General features: G+C 45.8%; 1 protein-coding gene across 2 annotated transcripts; it reads right to left on the reverse strand.

The window, feature by feature from the left end:
- Nucleotides 1-317: 317 nt before the first annotated feature.
- On the reverse strand, nt 318-20,445 carry LOC144802868 (uncharacterized). 2 transcript variants are annotated; one of them, XM_078671832.1, is made up of 2 exons: nt 20,285-20,445; nt 318-3,779 (listed from the first exon to the last, which is right to left on the reverse strand). In XM_078671832.1, exon 2 carries the CDS (start codon nt 3,091-3,093, stop codon nt 1,933-1,935), a length of 1,161 nt encoding a protein of 386 aa, XP_078527958.1. In that variant the 5' UTR covers nt 3,094-3,779; nt 20,285-20,445; the 3' UTR covers nt 318-1,932. The 2 variants fall into 2 exon arrangements, with proteins under 2 accessions (XP_078527958.1, XP_078527959.1); XM_078671833.1 differs by lacking the exon at nt 20,285-20,445 and having other exon boundaries at nt 1,312-1,705; nt 1,950-3,232.
- Nucleotides 20,446-22,948: the final 2,503 nt, after the last annotated feature.

A 22,948-nucleotide genomic window follows, 5' to 3' on the forward strand; every position in this document is an offset into this window, starting at 1 on the left:
GTGCTTGTAGTTTTATGAGAAACTCTTTATACTGGGCTACTCCATGTCACAATAATTCCCATCCATCAATAATTTTGCCGTCATGCACTGATACTGTCCTATAACCAGTTAGGATTTGGTTGAATGATTCTCTGTTAATAAGAAACTTATAACATGTACCTATATACAATTAATCAAAGTGTGAATCATTTACATAGTCAGCGATGACCCAAGATCTAGCTTGATGCTAAACACCTCTTGGGAAGTGGCACTATGATGGGTGCATTTACAGATGTATGTGATGATGGACATTGAAGTAAATGAAGCGGACGCACTTCTGGGAGCCGGAACAAGTAAGCAACTGGATTTATTGGTCGAGCAGATTAACGACATGCACCTCGCCAGCTGATCAGACTCCAACTGTCAAGTCTGGAATCACGCTTGGCTGAGGTAACATTCTGACAATCTACTTAAAGGGCAAGGAAGAGAATATAATCATAACTATTACAATTTTAAATAAGTATTATTTTACAATAGACATTAGCATCACTTCTTCCGCATCAGGGCTTGGGTGGTAAATGTCATGCACGGCAAGCATCAACCCTGAGAGTTAAGGCTCACATTCTACTCCTTTTACTTCTGTGCCTTTGGACACCGTTCTCTGGTTGCTGTAACAGAATCATCAATCTTGTATGAAACAACCAAACACCACAATCAGCTGTGAATATTCTCCAGTGTGCCCTTATTAAATTAATTCTTCTTCCAGGCTCTCAGCCTGGGTGTGTTGGATTTATAGGTTTTATCACTAATCCCTCAAGTTAGCTAAATATACCCTTGTTAGTCCCAGTATTGTTCACAGTGTTGCTTTTCTATGTAGCATGATCAGATGTGCTTGGATGTTTTTCTTTGTATCTCTTTTTCACCAAATATAAAACACCAATGTCACTTTCAATCCGCAATGTGCTAGTTTCCCAATATGTTTCCTGGTATATCACATTGTTTTGCTATGTGGACGGAAGTGAGAAATCACTGGGAACTGACACTTTTATAATTCTACAAATACAGTTATCTGTTTTTATTCTTTCATGCTAGTCGGTTCTTCTATCATCTGGTATTTGAATGTCTTGAATAAGTTTAGTTTTAGCTTTTTCTGCAAGTCCTTTATCTCACAATAAAAGCACTTTTTTTGCTCCTTCTATGTCCTTATATGGGCCAATATTATTGTTAATGTTCTTAAGTTCTTTTCGGCTTCGCTGCATCTTTAGGGCTATTTCCATGTGAGTTAAATGAAGGTGTGTGCTCGCTTAGGGCGGTGTGGGACCGAAAAATGTACAAAAACTCTTCACACTTTCAGTGCACTTCCACGCTTTCCCCCAGTGTATTCGCTGATGACTTTAGAGATCTGATAATTGACAAAACCACTCGCACATTCATTGTAATTATATCGTTTTTTTGTCTGTGAGTATCCACTAATGTATTCGTAAGTTTAATAACTGATAAAAGAGTTTTACACTTTCACTACACCTGAAAAGCTTTTGTCCAGTGTGTGATCGCTGATGAATCCTTAATGTTGAAAAGTCACTAAACCTACTTCCACATTCATTGTAATGGTATGGGTTTTCCCCTGTGTGTGTTTGCTGTCTTTGTAGGTGTGATAACGGACTAAAGTTCTTCACACATTCACTGCACCTGAATGTTTTTTTTCCCCTGTGTGTATTTTGTGAGTCTTTGTGGACCTGATAAGTAACTAAAGCTCTTCACACATTCAGTGCAATTGGATGGCTTTGCCCCTGTGTGTGTTGTTTGATGCTCTTTTAGGTGTGCTGATTGGCAAAAGCTCTTCACACATTCACTGCGCCTGAATAGTTTTTCGCATGTGTGTGTTTACTGATGATTTCCAAATGCTGAAGAGTCACTAAAACTAATGCCACATTCACAACAGTGATAGCGGTTTTATCCAGTGTGCATGCGCTGATGTCTTTTTAGGGATGATAACTGACTAAAGCTCTTCATGCATTTAGCGCACCTAAATGGTTTTTCCCCGGTGTGTGTTCGCTGATGCTCTTTTAGGTGTGCTGATTGAATAAAGCTCTTCTCACATTCACTGCATTTGAATGGCTTTTCCCCTGTGTGGGTTCGCTGATGAATCCTTAATGATGAAAAGTAAATAAAAGCACTGCCACATTCACTGCAATGGTAGGGCTTTTCTCCGGTGTGTGTTTGCTGATGTTTTTGTAGCTGCGATAACTGACTAAAGCACTTTGGACATTCACTGCACTTGAATGGTTTTTCTCCTGTATGTATTCGCTGATGTATGTGTAGCTGCGATGACTGTCTAAAGTACTTTGCACATTCAGTGCACTTGAATGGTTTTTCCCCTGTGTGTGTTCGCTGATGATTCCTTAATGTTGAGGAATGACTAAAACTAGTTCCACATTCATTGCAATCATATGGTTTTTGCCCATTATGTGTTTGCTGATGTCTTTGTAGGTTTGCTAATCGACTAAAGCTCTTCACACACTCACTGCACTTAAATGGCTTTTCCCCTGTGTGCGTTCGCTGATGACTTTGTAGGTTTGTTAAATATCTAAAGCTACTTTCACATTCACTGCACTTGAATGGCTTTTCCCCTGTGTGTGTTAACTGATGACTTTGTAGGTTTGATAAATATCTAAAGCTACTTTCGCATTCACTGCACTTGAATGGCTTTTCCCCTGTGTGGCTTCGCTGATGGCTTTGGAGCTGTGATAATTGACTAAAGCACTTTGGACATTCACTGCACTTGAATGGTTTTTCCCCTGTGTGCGTTCGCTGATGAATCCTGAGATTTGAGGAATCACTAAAAGTACTTCCACATTCATTGCAATGGTATGGTTTTTCCCCATTATGTGCTTGTTGATGTCTTTGTAGGTGTGATAATCGACTAAAGCTCTTCACGCATTCACTGCACTTGAATGTTTTTTCTCCCTTGTGCGTTTGTTGTTGAAGTTTTATTAGTGATGACAAAGTAAAGCGCTTGCTGCATGTGTGCGATTCTTCCTTCTTGGTTTGTGTCTGTGGGTCGGGTGCATATTTGTCTACATCCCAAGACTGTGCTCCCTGAAGGGTCAACATGGCTGATAAAGCACTTGTGTTATTCTAACATGTCCTGTATGTGTGTGGTATTTTGCACATTTAATTTCTGGATTAAGAATAATGTGCAATAGCCATGAAATACTTGCCACACTCATAATATGTATAAGGTTTGTTTGTAGGAGATTACTCAAGCTTGCGGGTAAAGATTCATTTTCCTTCTGGCCAGTGCAAATTGGGACAGTCCATTGCACTGTAGATAGTAGAACTTCTCTTTTCTTTACCCTTCAGTTGTCTGGCTCCAGTGCTTTTCTCTAGTTGTTGTGGGTTAGCCAGAAACAGTTTACAATACAATCTAGAGCAGTGAATGATGATCTGTTGTCGCTTTAAAAAACAGAGTACTGCAGTAACCACATCATACTGACCCACGATCAAAGCTCGTGTTGGACATCGATTTATACAGGAGGTGGGTTACCAGGTTTTGTTGTCCAAATGTTCTAGAGGCCATTTCTTAGTCTTGCGGTATGGAGGTGTGAAGCTCGGACTCTTACATCCAATGAACTGCCCCTGACTGCTTTTTCATGGATCTGTCAGTATATGTGCAGGTTCCACTGTCGCCGACTGCATCAATGTTTTCCTGAATACTGGAGTTCATTATTTCTGCTTTTTTTGCCGATTTATGGCCTTCATTTCATTATTCATAATCACTTCATGCATTCAAGGCTTTTCTGTTGGAGGTAAAAATATTTAGAATTACTAAATGTAAACATTATGGTATATGAAGTCAAAATATTTAACTGGTTGTAAAAGACATATCTTCTTCACCAAACTTTGAAACTTAGCAAGGAATATTTCACCATACAATGATATTTAACTAAAGGATCTGTTGAATACGTCACATCTTATTACCTTCAGAAAAGGAGGTGATTTACCAGTGTTCACACAGTAACTTGGTAAAGAAAGGGCAGTAACGGAGCAACAATATGCTATAGGTACAGCTTTAGGTAGATGCACGTGGATAAGATTTCATTTATACAAAAATAGATTGTGTGAAAATGAAAGGATTCAGGCTGGGCCGCTACTTCAGTAACACTTCAGGAAGTATAGAACAAAGGTAACTCTATTCAAACACTTCTTCTCAATGATTTCCTGTTCACATTGGATCAGCTCAAATGCCAACTCCTGTATTCACCTTCCCTTTTTCTAATTTTACATGGTATCTGACTTAATGTTGTCCATTTGGGGCCCAGGGTACAATTTTGGGACTGAATGGGCATTTGGTGAAGGGGAAGGCAGTGTCAATTATCCACAGGTGATGCAGCATGTCTGCCTTTCCACATTTCTTATATTCAAGTTTACCTAATTTCCTGTCCTTCAGTTCCCCTACTCCCGTGTGTCAGTGCATTCACTCTGTAGGGTTCAGCAGAAGTCCGATAATAGACTGATAGCCAAGAGGCCATGGTTCTCGCTTCTTCTACAATACTTATTTATTTATTTAATTACAAAGTGCCCGATTCACCCCATCAGGGTATCTCAGCGCTAAGACTGCCATAATCAGCTAAGAAGGGAAAAATCAGAACAGTGTAGTTTTCAGCAACTTTCTACAAAAATAGATTGTGTGAAAAGATTCAGGCTGGGCTGCTATTGGGAGGATATGTGCGGCTTTCCATTCTAGTGGGAGATTGCCTTCCTTCATGGAGCTGTTTAAGATAGAACATGTGGGGACGTCTAGTTGTTTGGATAGTGTGGAGGCCGTTTTAGCAGGGCGAGGTATAATGGAGACCCTGATTTGACAATTTTTAGTAGAGCTTCGGTCTCCTCTGTTGTAAGTATCGGGAACTTCTTCAGAGTTGAAACACTGAGGATAGCCGGAGGAAGGACGATCTTAGGGCCTATCTGAGAGCCCTTAGCCGAGGTGAATTTATTGTAAATTATTTCAAATTTCTGGGTTAGATGGTTAGCTATGTTGTCACACAAGGCTTGAGATGGAGCAGTTTCAATATCGCAGGCCTTGGGGTTAGTAAATGTTTTCAAAATCTGATAGAGAGTTCTCGGATAGTTCCCTGAGTGTTCAAGTTGTGATGCGATGTGCGTTTTGCGGGCGTTTTTCAGGTTTTTGTGGTACTGTGTTAGCGCAACCTTGAATCTTTCTTTATCTTGTGTTTCATGTGAGCGGCACCAGTGATGTTTGAGTTTTTTACTCTGACTTTTTTCGAGCCGAAGGGTGGCAGAGTACCATGGCGTCTGATGACGTTTAGTGATAATCGGGCCCTGTTTTGGGGGTACTAAGCAGTCCATAGTGGATATCAAGCTGGTGTTGTAGGAGGCTAAGCGCTCCTCTACACCATCAGATTCAGAGTTTTGTGGTGGGATACAAGCATCTTGGAACTGTGAGGGCGTAAGTTTATGCCATTGTCTATAACTTCTTTTAAAGTATGGTTTGGGAACCATCTGTTCCTTGGGACCATTAATTCGGAACTCGATCATAGAATGATCTGACCATGTCAAGGGGCAGATTGCTAAATCAGAATGTGGCCTCTCCCTCACGACACTCTTATATAACAATAGGACTACATGAACCATCCGGGTGTGTGCATAATAGTATCACTACTCCTTCCCTTTATATTTCGAGAATTTTAGTTCATATGTCGGTGTCAAACTACGTCAAAGTACACACAGGGTCAGTAATAAAATTGTCAGAACAACCATCACTCACACCACCAAAAAAGTGTGGAAAAAGAGAGTGAGACCCTCACGGTAGAACCGCCAATGGGGTTATCTGGCTAGTGATTGTCAGTGTACCCGCTTATCATCATCGGTAGCTCAGGTTGCCCCATAAGAAATGCTGGGGAGTTCGTTAAAATTAGATCTAGCCTATGTCCTGCCAGATGATTGCTCGTTATTTATTTTAGTTAGGTTGAGTGTGGACAGGTCTGTTCAGACATCGAGCCTGGTTTAGAGTTTGCTGGACAGGTTATTGCCTCAAAATATTACAGATATCCCGTCCACATTATTACAAAGATGCAATCCACTTTTAATAGGGCGGACAGGATATCTGTTGCATTTGTCATGGAATAAACCAACCGGCGAAATCTAAAGCAGACCCTTGGTGTACACTGTGAACAGTGTGGGCCGATGGGCTTGAAGGATCTTGTGGTTTGTGGATCTCATTGCTTTAAGGCCACCACCATGCAGGACCTCCGTCAGCTGTGCCTTATGCAGATCGAAGGTCAAACAACAGAGCTCAAGTTGTGAGATGAAGGGGAATCTGGATTTTCTGAGCACTGTGGAACATCGAGACAGTCCTATTGCATCCACCACATACTACAAGACTTCAAGAGGTGACGCTACAAGTACAGCTCCAAGGTTTAATGCTATGACTATATCTGAACACAGCCTGGCAAATTCCAACTAGAGAAACAAGCATTTGCAATGCAATAGGTCTTGCATTATGAAAGTTTGAGCTATTGGTATTGTAAATGACACATTTTTTATTTATGTGTTGTTTTTGAAAATAGCGAAATTAATAGCTTTGTCATTTACAATGCCAATAGTTTTAACTTTCGCAAATGTGACACCTATAGCATCTGTAATGCAATATGTGTGGTATTTACTTGACTTAGATGTATTGATATTACAAATAACAATGGCTTTTATTTTTTTTAACAATTAATACTTAAATAAAAGCTATTGTAATTTATAATGGCAATAGCTTAAACTTTTGTAAATAACTTTTGTGAAGATTATGTTCAGTGTATTTTATTGTGACGAAAATACAAGAACAGAAGTGAAATATTAACATCCTTTTGTGACATTTGTAATAAAGCTTGAAACATTGTGAGAACATATTTAAACCAGTTGTTGTTGAATAGGTGCACAGATTGATGCTGTGGTGGCGCTGAGTGATGTGGTGGCGACGAGTGATGCTTTGGCGTTCAGTGATGCTGTGGTAGCACATAGTGATGTTGTGGTGCCCCGGAGTGATGCTGTGGTGGTCCTGAATGATGCTGTGATGATGCGATGGATAGATAGAGTGAGTGCGATTGATAGATAGAGTGAGGGTGATAGATAGTTAGAGGAAGGCCGATAGAGTGAGGGCCATAGATAAATAGATAGAGTGAGGGCGATAGATAGATAGAGTGAGGGCGACAGATAGATAGAGTGAGGGCGACAGATAGAGTGAGAGAGGGCGATAGATAGATAGATAGAGTGAGAGCGATAGATAGATAGAGTAATGGCGATAGATAGAGTGAGGGCGATAGATAGATAGAGTGAGGGTGATAGGTAGATAGAGTGAGGGCGATAGATAGATAGAGTGAGGGCAATAGTTAGAGTGAGTGAGGGCGATAGATAGATAGAGTGAGGGGGATAGATAGAGTGAGGGCGATAGATAGAGTGAAGGCGATAGATAGAGTGAGGTGGCCTCGTGACGGACGTGGTGGTGGTGGATGTGGTGGTGGTGGACGTGGTGTTGGTGGATGTGGTGGTGCTGGACGTGGTGGTGGTGGACGTGGTGGTGGTGGACGTGGTGGTGGTGGACGTGGTGGTGGTGGACGTGGTGTTGGTGGACGTGGTGTTGGTGGATGTGGTGGGTGTGGTGGTGGTGGGTGTGGTGGTGGTGGACATGGTGGTGGAGGATGTGGTGGTGGTGGACATGGTGGTGGTGAATGCAGTGGTGTTGTACGTAGTGGTGGTGGATGTGGTGGTGGTGGACATAGTGGTGGTTGTGGGGGTGGTGGTGGATGTGGTGGTGGACGTGGTGGTGGTGGACGCGGTGGTGGTGGATGCGGTGGTGATGGACGTGGGGGTGGACATGGTATTTGTGGACGTGGATGTTGTGGTGGTGGTTGTGGTGGACGTAGTGGTGGATGTGGTGGACGTAGTTGTGGATGTGGTGGTGGACTTGGTGGTGGTCTTGGTGGTAGACTTGGTGGTAGACTTGGTGGTGGACTTGGTGGTGGACTTGGTGGTGGACTTGGTGGTGGACTTGGTGGTGGACTTGGTGGTGGTAGTGGATGTGGTGGTGGTGGAGATAGACGTGGTGCTGGTGGTGGACGTGGTAGTGGCCTTGTGGTGGTGGTGGTGGACATGGTGGTGGTGGACGTGGTGGTGGTGGACGTGGTGGTTGTGGACGTGGTGGTAGTGGTAGTGGACGTGGTGGTGGATGTGGTGGACATGGTGGTGGTGGATGTAAATGTAAATGTAAAGGAATTTATATAGCGCAAATTACCAAGCGGTTTCTAAGCGCTTGCTTAGGGAACCCGTCCTGGTATTCCCCTGTGCGATAACCCCGGCAGGGTATCCGCAAGGAGAAAGCCAGGCCAGGGGCCGTTGTGGAGATTAAGCAAGCTATTGCCCAGAGTCGCAGAGTGTGAACCCGTGAATCGAGTAGGCACCGGAGCGAGATTTGTGGAGTCCATGGACATTTTAGGACTCAAGACCCCGCCGAGCCGGGTATTGAACCCTGGTCCCGGGCTGACCTCTGCTTCCAGGTCTGCCTCCTTTAACCAGTGAGCCACACTTCTCTGGTGGTGGACGTGGTGGTGGTGGACGTGAAGGTGGACAGGGTGATGGTGGACGTGGTGGTGGTGGACGTGGTGGTGGTGGTGGACGTGGTGGTGGTGGATGTGGTGATGGACATGGTGGTGGTGGATATGGTGGTGGTGAACATGGTGGTGGTGGTGGACGTGGTGGTGGTGGATGTGGTGGACCTGGTGGTGGATGTGGTGGACGTGGTGGTCGACGTGGTGGTGGTGGATGTGGTGGTGGTGGTGGACGTGGTGGTGGTGGTGGACGTGGTGGCGGTGGTGGATGTGGTAGTGGCCTCATGGTGGACATGGTGGTGGCAGTAGAGGTGGACATGGTGATGGTGGTGGCGGAGGTGGTGGTGGATGTGGTGGACATGGTGGTGGTGGACGTGGTGGTGGAGAGTAGGGCGATAGATAGATAGAGTGAAGGCGATAGATAGAGTGAGGTGGCCTCGTGGCGGACGTGGTGGTGGTGGATGTGGTGGTGGTGGATGTGGTGGACGTGGTGGTGGTGGACGTGGTGTTGGTGGAAGTGGTGGTGGTGGACGTGGTGGGTGTGGTGGTGGTGGGAGATGTGGTGGTGGTTGTGGAGGTGGTGGTGGGTGTGGTGGTGGATGTGGTGGTGGACATGGTGGTGGTGGACACAGTGGTGGTGGACGCGGTGGTGGTGGACGCGGTGGTGGTGGACGTGGTGGTGGTGGACGTGGTGGTGGATGTTGTGGTGGTGGACGTGGTGGTGGTGGACGTGGTGTTGGTGGTGGACGTGGTGGTGGATGTAGTGGTGGATGTGGTGGTGGACTTGGTGGTGGACTTGGTGGTGGTCTTGGTGGTGGACTTGGTGGTGGACTTGGTGGTGGACGTGGATGTGGTGGTGGTGGAGATAGACGTGGTGGTGGATGTGGTAGTGGCCTTGTGGTGGTGGACATGGTGGTTGTGGACGTGGTGGTGGTGGACGTGGTGGTGGTGGTGGACGTGGTGGTGGTGGACGTGGTGGTGGTGGACGTGGTGGTGGTGGACATGGTGGTGGACGTGGTGGTGGTGGTGGACGTGGTGGTGGTGGACGTGGTGGTGGATGTGGTGGACATGGTGGTGGTGGACGCGGTGGTGGGCAGCGAGGGGACGGGCTAATGCAGGGGGTAGAGTAGTGGAGGAGAGAAGGCGGGATGGTAAGTGAGGTAGGAAAAAGTTGAAAAGAAAGAGGAGTGGGGGAGAGGGTATAGACCTGGTGGAGGTGACGGGGAAGCGGGGAGAAGAAAGGAAGGAGAAGAGCTGGGTACAGGAGATAAAAGGACGGGAGAGAAAAATAGGAAATTACAGTAAGGAGTGTCTAGTCAGGAGAATGCGCGAGGGAGGTAGTAGAGGAGTAGGGAGACACGTCATAGAGGAGGCAGTGGAAGGGGAAAGTGTATTAGAGAGGAAAGAAGTGGGGGAGGTGTCAAACTCAAATACGTTCGGGTCGAGTTGGCGCTAAATAAAACTGCCAAAAAACACACGCACACTAAACAAGCCTATGGAACTGAAAGTTGATAACTACACAATCCCCCTTACATCTTTTAAGTAGAGGGCCTACCCTATCTACTTTCTTCTGAATGTTCTCGTAATGGGTGTAATTAAAATCAGAATTTTTGGTTAGCCAATGGCTTACTTTATTATTTAGCTGGGCTGTCATTTCAACTTTATTGGGTTGAAGCACAGGAGTATTCGGTAGGACTACCACATATGGGCGGGCTTTCGTGGGAAGATTAAGGCAGGGGGACGGGATAGGCTGTCTTCCAACCACTGTCTGCTCATTATCAAACCCCCTCTGCTGCCTACTCATGGGCATTGGTCTATGGCCTCTGATGGTTCTACTATCTGGCACCTCACAGTGTGGTCCTTGAAGTCCGAGGGCCAGGGGAGATAGAAATGTCGCTATCTGGACGCTCTGAGGTTATGTTAGCCCATGGACAATCTGCAGCTGGGGCTAAAGAAGAAATAGTAAAACTAGCATCTGCGCCATTAATAGCATTTGTATCATTTAAACTAACTTCGAGTTTGGCAATTGCTCCATCAATTAGACATAAGTTCTGCACCAGGGGGTTCAAACCGTTCTGTATCACACTATTTGGTCTCTCAAAAAGAAACTAGTAATGCCTCCCTCCAGCCTTGGCACCACCAAAGTGACATGACACCACCACCAACACCAGGGGACTCAAAGTTGGATCTACAATGGATAAGGATATGTGGCCTAGCGGCTAGAGCTGCGGGATTCAGAACTTGGGAAGCAGGTTTGAATCTTGGCCGTGGCTCAACATTCTGTGATCCTGGGCGCATAACTTACTCTACTCGGGCATTCAAAAATAAATAAATTAAAAACAAGTAATGTTTAGTTCTCATCTAAAATGTCTGATTCTCATATGAAGTGCTCCTACACCTTTGGGTCAAGTTTGCGCTATACAAAATGGCAAGCACAAGAAAAGGAACTGAAACCCCAGAATCACTTGTTGAGCAACCCCCAGGCAATGACAGTGGTACAAGGCTATACTAATGGAAGATTGCACGTTATAGAAACCCCAATGACATAACATAACAGATAGCTTAAGTGACAGACGTGGGACAGGCCATAGACACAATGATACGGCCTCAAGATAAGAAGACAGGAAAGATGAGAAGACAGGCAAGATGTAGAACCCAGAGACCTCATGGAGCATGTACGTGAGGATGGAGAGATCAGACTGTCGACAAGGGACTGCCAGGACAAAGTCAGCAACAGCACAACAGCGCCGAAAAGCAATAGGAACGCAGGAATGACTGATGGGGCAGGCAAGTGAAAAAAGAAGAGAGGTTTTACTGTAGGCATGGGAATGTCAAAACAGGAAAAGAGAGGCGCTAGGACTGACGTGAAAGAGCAATGCACATAACAGGACAGAGGGATGTGAGAGCACTGGAATAGACAGCACTATGGAAGCGAGAGGACAATTATGTCACATAGATGTCTAAGAAAGCGGGAACAGACAGCACAAAGTGAGAGACTGTAGATATAGAGAAACGTGTGAGGGCAATAAATAGGACGAGAGGTGAGATGACAGTCAGAAATGGCATTAAAGGAATGAGATTGCACGAGCTAAGTAGGGGGGCAGACACGTGTGGCACAGCAAGAATCAGAGCGCACCAAGCAAGATATAGGGCAGACAGGTGTGACAGGATACGAATGAGAAAACAACAGAGTGGGGGCTAGACAAACATGTGGCAGAGGAGGGATGAGAAAACATCAGCGAAGGGACAGGGCAGGAAAGATAAACAAGCGATGCACGCTCTGTGCTGGGGGAGGGCGAGGGCCATTAGCCTGAGAGAACTCGCGGCGAGATCAAAGGAAGGGTGGGAGGGACATTGGCGAGCGAGGGGCGAGAGAGTGTGCAGCCTGGTGAGCTGAAGTGGCAGCAGAGGCGGAGGGCGGCGTGCGTGCATGAAATGCGTGTGGTGGTGCTCACAAGCACTGTACCCGATCCGCAGTTTGGGTAGACTTTTGAAAGCCTTACTATAATCTCGCCAAACAAGCATTGCTAAAGCAATGCCTTAGGCTCGACCTAAAAAAGGTCCAGCCTGTACCAGCACAGTGCTGACAGCTTTTCAAGAACCTCAAGATACAGGGACCATCTCTACCTGCGTACATGAAGATAGTAATCCTAGCTAACATCTATCCTCTTTGGACAAGGTCCTCCATTTTGGTATCAGAATGTAACTCATCCTGCCCAGACACACACCCTCAAGTCCGTGTTGCATAAAGCTGGGCGTTTCTCACACTAAAGGGAGGCCTCCACAAATCGCTGACATTTTCTTAAACCCCCTGGACAGCCGTGCCAACACACAGACCACCTACACACCCTCCAGGGAATACCAACCCATCTACCAGCACTTATTAGTCCTAGCCAGACTGTGATTCCTAAACCATCTACCAGCATTCAGACTCAACTCTTTCAACTTTCTAGGTTCCCGGCACTGTAACTCCCTGTCCCTGAGATTCGTGGAAGCTACACACTCAGTCAGCTCAAAGTTACCTTGTAACCCATCTCATGAGACTGGAAAACAAGAACAATACATAACAAACATTGCACAGAACTGTATATAAATGTACCATTATCATTATATGTACCATTGTCTTACTGCTGTTTCAACATGAATGTTTGCTGCCTGCTTATCACAACAGCTCCTTCATTTAAAATCTTACACAACGGGGCGTGGCTAGCAGCCGATGGTGATGGCGGCGTAGCTGCTAAGCTTCGTGAGTAAAGCGCCCTTTCACATTAATCCGATCACAAATCCGTAATGTAATTTGACCCCCGGGGTCACAGCCAAGGTCCGGAGTCGGGCGAGACAGTCCGGTGAGACCGAGGAACACGCCGAAGCAGTGTACCGGAGATGGTAGGCGGCGAGCACTAAAGGCCTCTTAACAGCTGCAGACCGCGACCTGCCGCATATCGTTGGCCGGGCGGAAGTGAGAGCAAGCCGGGCATCGCGAAACCGGAAGGACCCCTGGTTGCGGCCGGAGCGAGAGACGGCTGTGTCGGGATCTATCAGCGATGGAACTCACACAGCGGCGGTACGCTCAGCAATCACTGGTACTGCAGAGAACCCCACCAGACTCGGAACCAAGTGCAACGACACTGGACCCTATGTGAGTGGTGATCACCAACTACCCCGACGTTATCGCCAATCATCTCCCCCCCTCAAACACATCGCCCCCCCGCCCACCCCAAAACGTAACATCACTAGTGGGGGTAAGCGACGGTGACCTCAGTACTCACCCGGCCCCCACACGACGACCACAACAACTGCGGCACACAGGCGGGAAGCATCAGGCTGGGAGTGTGAGACACGCAGCTACACAGTCACCCGCGCCAACAGCACCAAGTGAAGCGAGGGGAAGCGACGAATCAACACACACAAGGGGCAAGGACACAGATTGAAAGTTACCTGAGGTGAGAACCGCATAAGGCGGTCCAGTGGCCACCACGAAAAGGAACAGGCCAGAAGGCGGTGAGCGTATTGGAAGAGTGATCTGGAGCCTCCTCCCCCCTCCTGCCTATAGCCCTGTGTGCATTGCCAGGCACAGTGCCCCAACTGGTGCTGAAGCACTGGCGGACTGGGCTTCCTTCTTAGCAGTAGTATTCCAGTAGCTGCTACATTGTGTGTCCAAGACGACGCTAGGGACAGAACACTGTGACATTGTGCATCCTTGATTGAGCAGGATAACCCACTGGGTACAGCAGGAGTGCCAGTCCAATATCAACCGCCCCACGCCACTGTACATACTGATTCAGCTTTGCCCACTCTCTCCCCCTATTCCAGCCTTGCCACTACAGACCCTTTTGAAAGGGACATCATGGCGAACAGTGGCCCGAGAAACCAATCAACGCAGGCCAAACTGGACAAATATGCGTATGAAAAGAATAACTTGCAGGTGACGGAGGGGCGTCCATCAACGGGCAGAACACCAGAAGGCGATGTCATAAAAAAGGTCACATTGGAAGATATAATGAAAGCCCTCTCAGCAGTTCAAACGATGGTGGGGACAATCTCGACGGACGTCTCCCTGCTACGGGCAGACTTCCACAAAATGACTGAACGGATTAAAGAAGTGGAAATAGTCACAAAGTCGCTGGTGGAAGACACATCAGAATTACAGAGAGCGATGGCACGGATCGAAACAGAAAACAAACACCTGAGGGAGAAGCTGGACGATCAAGAAGGAAAATCAAGACGGAACAACGTGTCAAATTCTTGGTCTTCCTGAAACGGAAGGGAAGCAGGCTATGGACTTATACGTAGAAGACTTGATCAAAACTACACTGCAACCTAAGGGTTTATCCCATTTTTTCTCTGTTGAAAGGGCTCACAGAGTCCCGGGTGGTAAACCTAAGCCGGGGGAGCCCTCAAGACCAGTGCTGGACAGATTGTTTAATTTCAGAGATAGGGACGCAATCCTACAAGCAGCAAGAACATCCCAACCGATCCGTGTACACAACTCAACAATTGCCTTCTTCCCAGACTACACAGCGGAGGTGGCCCAACGCAGAAGAAGCTTCATGGAGGTCAAAAAAACGATGAGGGCGCGTGAACTGCCCTATTCCATGTTGTTCCCGGCCCGGCTCCGAGTAGTAGCCGACGGAAAAACATGGTTCTTCGACACTCCAGAATCGGCATACGACTGGTTGGAGGGCTGGCGTCAAGTAGGATCGCAACGGCGCATAAACAAGAATCACCGACACCAGCAGGAGACTGACCACGTTGAATCTCAAGAGCAAAGGCGAGAAGAGCCAAACCCCTCGCCACAGATGCAAACGGAGGAACCTGCGGTGTGCTGAACTGAGCCAGGGAAAATGACCTCTCGGCATCTACCGGCACCATACTGCATTGACTAATGGGGATTGGACTCGCTCTGGGTTCTGGACTGAGGCGTGCCCGGTGGGGGCAGGAAGGGCTGCAGCCTCAACGGACCTTATACCCCAACAAGCAAGTACTATGGTTGGGTTTGGGGAAAAGCACTCTGCTAAGTTGGGGAGGCGGGCGGTTTTAGGTCCGTTATGCAGGGAGGCAGGGCGGTGGGGAGGTTGGGAAGGGAAAGTTTTGGTTAATCAATGTTTATCTATTATGGCAAGACTAGGCAGCAGACACACATTGAAAACGCGCAGAGACGGCAGTTGCAGTATGATCACGACGGGTGGGACACATATGACAGGCCCACAACTGCACCACAGACGCATTGATGTCAGTACATGACAACGACTCAGCAGCACTAGATAGGCCCATACTAGCGCGCAGTTCACAGGGCGACGTCCATGGCGAAGCGACACGAGAGGCCCCAGTGCCACCCCTGAAGATCCTAACATGGAATGTGAGAGGGTTGGGCGATAAAATAAAAAGGGGCCTGGTATTACAAGCCTTGAACAGACATAACCTAACAGTAGTCCTTCTACAAGAAACACATCTCACGGGGAAGGCGTGCCAAGCACTAGATAGACGTGGGTACAAGATGGCGGCACACGCGGAGTTTACTTCGGGGTCGAGAGGAACAGGTATCCTGATCAAAAAAACATTGTCGTTTATATTACTGCAGACTAAGACTGATGACCAGGGTCGCTTCGCAGCAATACAAGGACAATGGGAGGGCAAACTTCTTAACATAAGTCTCGGTTTACATACCGCCGGCACTACAATCGGTGGCAATACAGGCACTAGGAGCGTTTCTATTAACACTGCCAGAAGGTGACCTTATTATAGGAGGTGACATTAACACGACTGTAAACTCGGAAATGGACAGATTTCCAGCACAACCACAAACAGCAGGCCCCTCCCGATTCCAGGGATTTATAGAGGCGATGGGACTCATAGACGTTTGGCGACATACACACCCAGTGGCAAATCAATATACATACCACTCCGCAGTACACAATAGCCTTTCGAGAATAGACCACTTCCTAATGGTGGGATCGAGATTACAAAACGTCGAGGAGGTGGAAATCAAACCTAGGGGCATCTCAGATCACTCCCCGGTGTCACTAACTCTCTCTTGTAGAGAGAAATCTCATAGGAGGATATACCCAATCTACCCTAATTACCTAAAGATCCCCAGTATAAGAAAAGAACTCAAAAGCACGACTAAACACTATTTCGCTGAAAATACTACCTCTGTAGAATCCCCGACTATCCTTTGGGAAGCTTACAAGACAGTCCTCCGGGGACAGGCCATAGCATCCATTACGGGGCATAAACGAGCACAACAAAAAGAACTGGTAGAATTAGAACTCGCCGTACACACGGCGAACATAACGCACATGACAGACCCCTCCTTAGAGTCCACACACGCTTTATAGCTGCAGCAACAGCGGCATAAAGACCACCTGCAACACTGAACCATAGACTGCATCACTGCAACGACACACAAAATCTACGACGTGGGGTCCAAAGCTGGGAAGATGTTGGCATGGTTAGATAAAAAGTGGAGAGGACCCAGGGGGATACAACACTTGTACTCGAAGGCGGGCATACTACAGACCCATCCTGAGGAGATAGTAACCACACTAGCTGAACACTTATAGGAAGTCTACACTCCAGTCCGGGAAGTAACGGAATCCGCAGCGCTCCACTCGCTTAGCCACGTAGAAACCTATACCCTCCCACCCGAGACGGTCACAGAACTGGAGGCAGACCTCACGACCGATGAGTTACAGTCAGCCATAGGAGCGGTACAATCTGGAAAAGCACTGGGCCCCAACGGGATCCCTATAGAATGGTACAAACTCATGTCTGACACACTAAGCGCGCCACTGCTGGCAATGTATAACGATAGCCTACAATCATCTATACTCCCGCTAGATCAACGTACGGCGACGATCATGGCAATTCCTAAACCAGGTAAACCTCCTGCAGAATGCATTTCTTACCGACCAATATAGCTCCTAAATGCAGAAGCCAAAATCTTGGCAAAAATACTAGCAAATAGATTAATGCCCTACCTCCCCCAGCTGATCCACCCGGACCAATCGGGCTTTATTAAAGAAAAAAAATCTTACTCAACAGCTTGTTTTGCATCATACCCACTTCATATGCACTGTTTCTGACCTTAAGACATCTCAGGTTAACATGTTGTGCTGCCTGTTGCTACATAAATATGTAATGGATTACTGGTACAGGAACACAGGAAGTATCCTTGCAGAAAGATACACTTTATTGGGATAAAAGGTACCATGTTTGTTAGAAAAGCTGTAACTACTAGAATAATAACATAACGAATGAAGAGAACACAATGAAACAACACGGGCCAGGTGCTAGGATAATCTGATGCAAACAATGCAATAACATAGGCCAGGTACTAGAAGAATCTGATACAAACAATGCAATAAAACAGGCCAGGTACTTAAGGAATCTGATTCAAACAATGCAATAAAACACGCTAGGTGATAGGAGAATCTGATGCAAACAATGCAATAGCACAAGCCAGGTACTCAGAGAATCTGATGCAAAAAATGAAATAACATAGGTCAATACCACAAGCCAGGTACTCTGAGAATCTGATGCAAACAATGTAATATAACGTGTAGAGGCCAGCTCTGTATATTACAGGTACAGATTCAAACAAAGTTGTGGTATATTTACATAGTTGGAGCCAACAAGTTTTCTGCTCCACTAGACTGTAGAACTTATGGGCTCTATTGTGATGGGCATTAGGCGAGACATGGTACTAGTCCACTGGACAGATATATCATAAATGGTTAAAAAAAGATGCCGTTGCTAAGGGACCAAAGGGGTTCTTCGGATACCAAGCATTGGAATTCCCGATCTGTGCTCTTCTGTGAAATTATGTCTGTCACACGCTTCCGCCGTCACCTCAGTGCAACAGGCAGGATTCATCAATAAGCTAAACCAGAAGACTTTTATTGAATTTGTCATTCAACCAGTTTACAATCAGCAGGGCAGCTTTGGTTGTAATTCGGAGCAGTCACCAACAAGAAAATAGGATATTTCTGGTTCACCTCTGCCAGGCTTTGTGCTGTGAAGTGGAGGCAAATGGGATGGAACAGGCTACAGGAGGATGGATGTGTATTCCACGCCCTATGCCAGACATCTAATGAACAACAAGGGGGTTCCTCAGAGAAACTACCAGGAGTTGCTTTCTGAATCAATCCACATATACTGGGACTGAACCTCATATAGAGACTAATCCAATTTCCTCTTCCTCTCACAACATTCACAAGTTAAACGAGGTTCTGTGGGACACTGATCGATGCAAGCAGCACCTGTGGTTCTGGAAACCTTTGGTGGGATTATGGCAAAAGTGCCTAGTGTTTAAATAAGGAAAATATACAAAGTGAATCTCAAGAAGCTAGCAGTTTGGTAATGGGGAGATGTAGGTCTGTGTATTATTCATGTCCTAACTTCTCTTTCACTGTCACAGTTAAAAGCAGCACCAGGTGGAATGATGATTTCTCCTGCAAATGGCTCTTCAAAAGGAAGCAAAGTAAAAAGTAGTGCAGAGTAGGAATGTTACCTTCTATTAGCACTCCTTTCAGTGTGAGTTAAATACAGTGAAATGTGCAAGGATTCTTATTTAATTAAGACCCCCTCACAGTGTCAGAAATAATTGGTGCAGTTCATAAACGTTTCCACAGTAAATACCCCTCGTAGTGCGAGTAAAAAGCAGTGCATAGATATTCTCTACTCTAATCACTTCTGTTAGTGAGTAAACGTTTGTGCACCTTACATATCAATAAGCACCCCTTATAATATAGTAAAAAGCACTGCTCTTTTATAAACACCCTTCATTGCGTTGTAAAAAGGCAGTGAAGTGCGCACTGTTTTCCGCTGGAAAATAGTCCAGTGTATAGATGTCCTCTTCTGTAATGTAGTAAAGAAGAATTCAATGCACACAGATCATCTCTTTTGAAAATACGACACATGGTGCAGGAAAATGTAGTGCAGTATGGACAGAGTTTTCACATTGAAGAATAAAAAGCAGTACAGTGTACCCAGAGTATCTTTTTATTTAACCATCCCTAGAGTGTCGTAAAAAGTAACTCAATACTCAGACTACAGATGTGCTCTAAACACTCTTTGCAGAAAGTCAAAGGCAGAGGAGCCCACACAGATTTCAGTTTTTATTTTAAATACTCTTCATAGTGTAGTAAAAGCAGTACAGTGCAGTAAGGAAATATTTTTCACAGTGAAGAGTAAAGAGCAGTGCAGTGCGCCCAGATTTTCTCTTTTTTAAATGCCCCCTCGAAGTGTAGTAAAAAGGGATTCAGTTTGCAGGCTGGAGATGTGCTCTTAGCACCCTTTGCAGAGTAGTCAAAGGCAGAGGAGTCTACACAGATTTCTTCTTTTATTTCAAATTCTCCTCATAGTGCAGTAAAGAGCAGTGCAGTGTGCACATTTCCTTCCCTATCAACAGCCATCTTAGAGTAGGAAACAACAAAAACAGCCCATGGGGAGTAGTAACGTGTACTGCTATTTTCACAGACGTCCTCTGCTGTCCTTGTCCCACAAAGTGTAATAAAAAGCAGTACAGGGTGTACATATTTCTCACAGTGCAGTGTACACAGATTTCTCACAGTGCAGTGAGATGCAGTGCATGTGTGAACATATTCCTCATACTGCAGTGAGATGCAGTACAGTGTGCATACATTATTTACATTGTAGTATGATGCAGTGCAACGTGCAGATTTATCGCAATGCAGTAATATGCACTGCAGTGCACAGATCCCTTACAGTGTAGTAAAATGCACTGCAGTGCACCGATTTCTCACAGTGCAGTCAGATGCACTGCAGTATGCAGATTCCTCAAAGTGCAGTAATAGCAGTGGTGTATGCACAGACTACTGATACTCATAGTGCAGTATAAGACCATGCAGTGCACATATATCTCAAAGTGCATCAAGAGGCAGTGCAGTGTACACAGATTCCTCACAGTGCATTAAGATGCAGTGCTGCATGCAAGCATTCCTCATAGTGCAGTAAGATGCAATGTGCACAGACAGTGCAGTAAGGTGCAGTGCAGTGCACAGATCCCCTCTTTAACACAAATAATGACCCCCCTCCCCTCAAACATCCGCACGGCCGGAAGGAAAGTCCCCAGAGAGAGGTACCCCGACAGAAGAACTCAGCTCAGCCCGGCGCCTCCAGGATTATTCAGTCTATTTCTACAAACACAGCATAAGGCAATCTCCTACCTGAGCAGAAACCTGGTCAAACATTTCCAAGCTCTCTCCTCCTCCCGGGATGGGATGGGGTGGGGCAGATGCAGATTTGGAGTCTGAGGGGTGTCTGGAGATGAAGATAACTGCACTGACAGAGAGAGGGTGCTTCCGCCCCAGCAGCAGGCTGGACACACAAGGAGAGGCCGGACGTGATGTCAGCATTCACTGCTGATGTTGTCTCTGCCGATGCTAACCCAGAAGAGGAAATTCTTCGTTTCACACAATGTGCTCAGTGGATTTCATCAGCAGACAGGGAGCGCCCTCTGGTGGCCGCTGACAGCACCTCCGCCTCCAGTCTCCAGGATATTACACACAGGTTAGAGGAAAATCACTTAATGCCAATATCTGTATTTGTCTTTAGTTAGCATTATCTCTTATCATCCAGAGTCTCCCAGCTTTGTTGTTTACTACTGATTATGATTCTTTTAAAGACAGAATGCAGCCTGAAACCGTCCTATATCTCGAGGCTGTACATCTTCGTGTCACCCACCTTGCAGTATTCTCCAGCAACAATTCACTTGTAAAGTTGTAAACCCGTTGTTTTCATACGTTCTTGACCCTGTTCATAATCCCCAGATTGTGCATACATATAGTACATACTAATAATGGAGAATATATGAGTGGCCCAGTATAACACAGTTCAAACAAGAGCAAGTGAAGAAGCTAAGATTCAATGGCATGTTTCCTGCTGTTGACTCTCTAGACCACCTCTCATAATTGCTTCATTCCTATCACATGATTTTATCTCATGTAGTTAAAAGGGTGAACAATTTCATGCAATATTTATTGGTAAGTGGTGTCTATTTAATTTTCTCTGCTATTCATTCATCTGCCAACTGAAAGAATATCAGAGATGATTTGCTATTTTACTGGTAGCTATCCTAATAGCAAAGAAACTTCATTATTTACCAGGCCATTGTGCAAATAGCAAATACATTTTATTTCTTTTCCTAGCTGCCTGCTAAATATAAGAGTTTATTCATGGTTTGGCCGGAGTTAGTGGAAACAGCAAAGAACTTCAAGATTTACCTGACTGCTGGATATCAGTAGATATTTTGCATTGTTGGACCTGGTCTTCAAATAACAAATAAACATCGCAGTTTTCCAAGCCGCTGTCTGAATAGCAGATATTGTATCCCGTCTGGATTACTATTTACCCAGCTTCTAGTTACACACAGGACTTGTGCACGATATGACCAGTGGTCAAGCAAATATCAAGAAAACGTCACTATTTACACAGCAGCTGGTGAAATTGCAGATATTATGGTCTCGATACACAAAGATAAACTTTTACACTTTTGTGTAAGTTTACTCTTTTTTGGTATTCACAAACAAACCATTTAATAGTACCGGTGCGTAATCATGTATGTGGAGCATTAAACTAGAATGTGTTTCAAAAGACACAAAAAACTGTAAACATTATGATACATGAAGTATAATATAATGTACGAATTGATTACCTGAAGTACCATATACATTATGAATAATCATGCACTTTCTGAATTGCACCTTAATACATTATACAATACCATCTCATTGTGCTCGTTCTGGTGATATTCAGGCCTGGGAGCAAGGTGCATGCCGTAAGCGGTATGTGAGCACAGATACCATAGGTTGTGTATACTGGTAGAGTGGGTTAGATCAGGAGTGGTCTGCTGCATCAGCTATTTGCGAACGAGGATGAGGACGATGAGATGGAGAAGTCAATGGCAGCGACATTATCCTCTTAGATACTGTTCTAATATAATGATGCCATTGATTGACAGTGTTGCAGTGACATGGGAGAGATATGAGAAAACTATCAGCGATGGTGTTGGTCATGTTGAGAAAGCATGCATGAAGGTATGTGCAGGGGCGGCTCTAGGCTCATGGCGGCCCTGGGCAGGGAGCGTAGGTAGGGGGCCCCGGAAGAGGGGGTGCGGGCAGGGTGGAGCGCGGAGGCCAGTGAAGAGGGGGGGTCAGGGTGTTTGGAAGTGGAACAGAGCCAGAGGCTGCCAAAATCCCTGCCAGGGGCCGCCACGCAAATATGTGTCCATCCTCCAAGGATTATTATATAAAGGATATATATTGGTGTGGTGGCCCCTGGGGTTTGGTGGCCCTGTGAAGGTGCACAGCTTGCACATGCCTAAGGCCGTCCCCTGGTATGTGAGCGCTGAGTGAGGATTGTTATGTGTGATGAGTGTTAACCCACAATGATAGAGCCATGTGAGATCATGGTGCAATCTGGAGTAGATGGGATTCCTCCTCCATTCGAAATTAAGACCAGTTCTCTAAAAATGTTTCTAGACTGGAAGTTTCCATGAAGAGTTTGACCTTTGAAAACAATCTTGAATTTGGAAGGAGTGCTGAAATGATTTTTGTATGAGCTTTTTCCTGAGGGTCAAGGAAACCTTTTCTATGGGTGACTAACTATGTCGTCGTGAAGTCCTGCGTAATAGTGACTGCCATTTGACCAATTTAACTTTCCTCAGATGAGTTTTGTGGGGTTTGACAATTAAAGGTCTTGGTGAGGTTGAGTTCTTGGGTTTATATGTTGGCACACGTTGAGTATGTTCTAGTTCAAAGTCTTTAGTGAAATTGATTTTCAGCGTTGTTGGGATCCAGGATTCTAGGAAATGAATCGCCGAGTGAGTTCCA

The sequence above is a fragment of the Lissotriton helveticus genome, chromosome 1_2 (assembly GCF_964261635.1).
Source record: "Lissotriton helveticus chromosome 1_2, aLisHel1.1, whole genome shotgun sequence".
NCBI classification, from domain to species: Eukaryota; Metazoa; Chordata; class Amphibia; order Caudata; family Salamandridae; genus Lissotriton; species Lissotriton helveticus.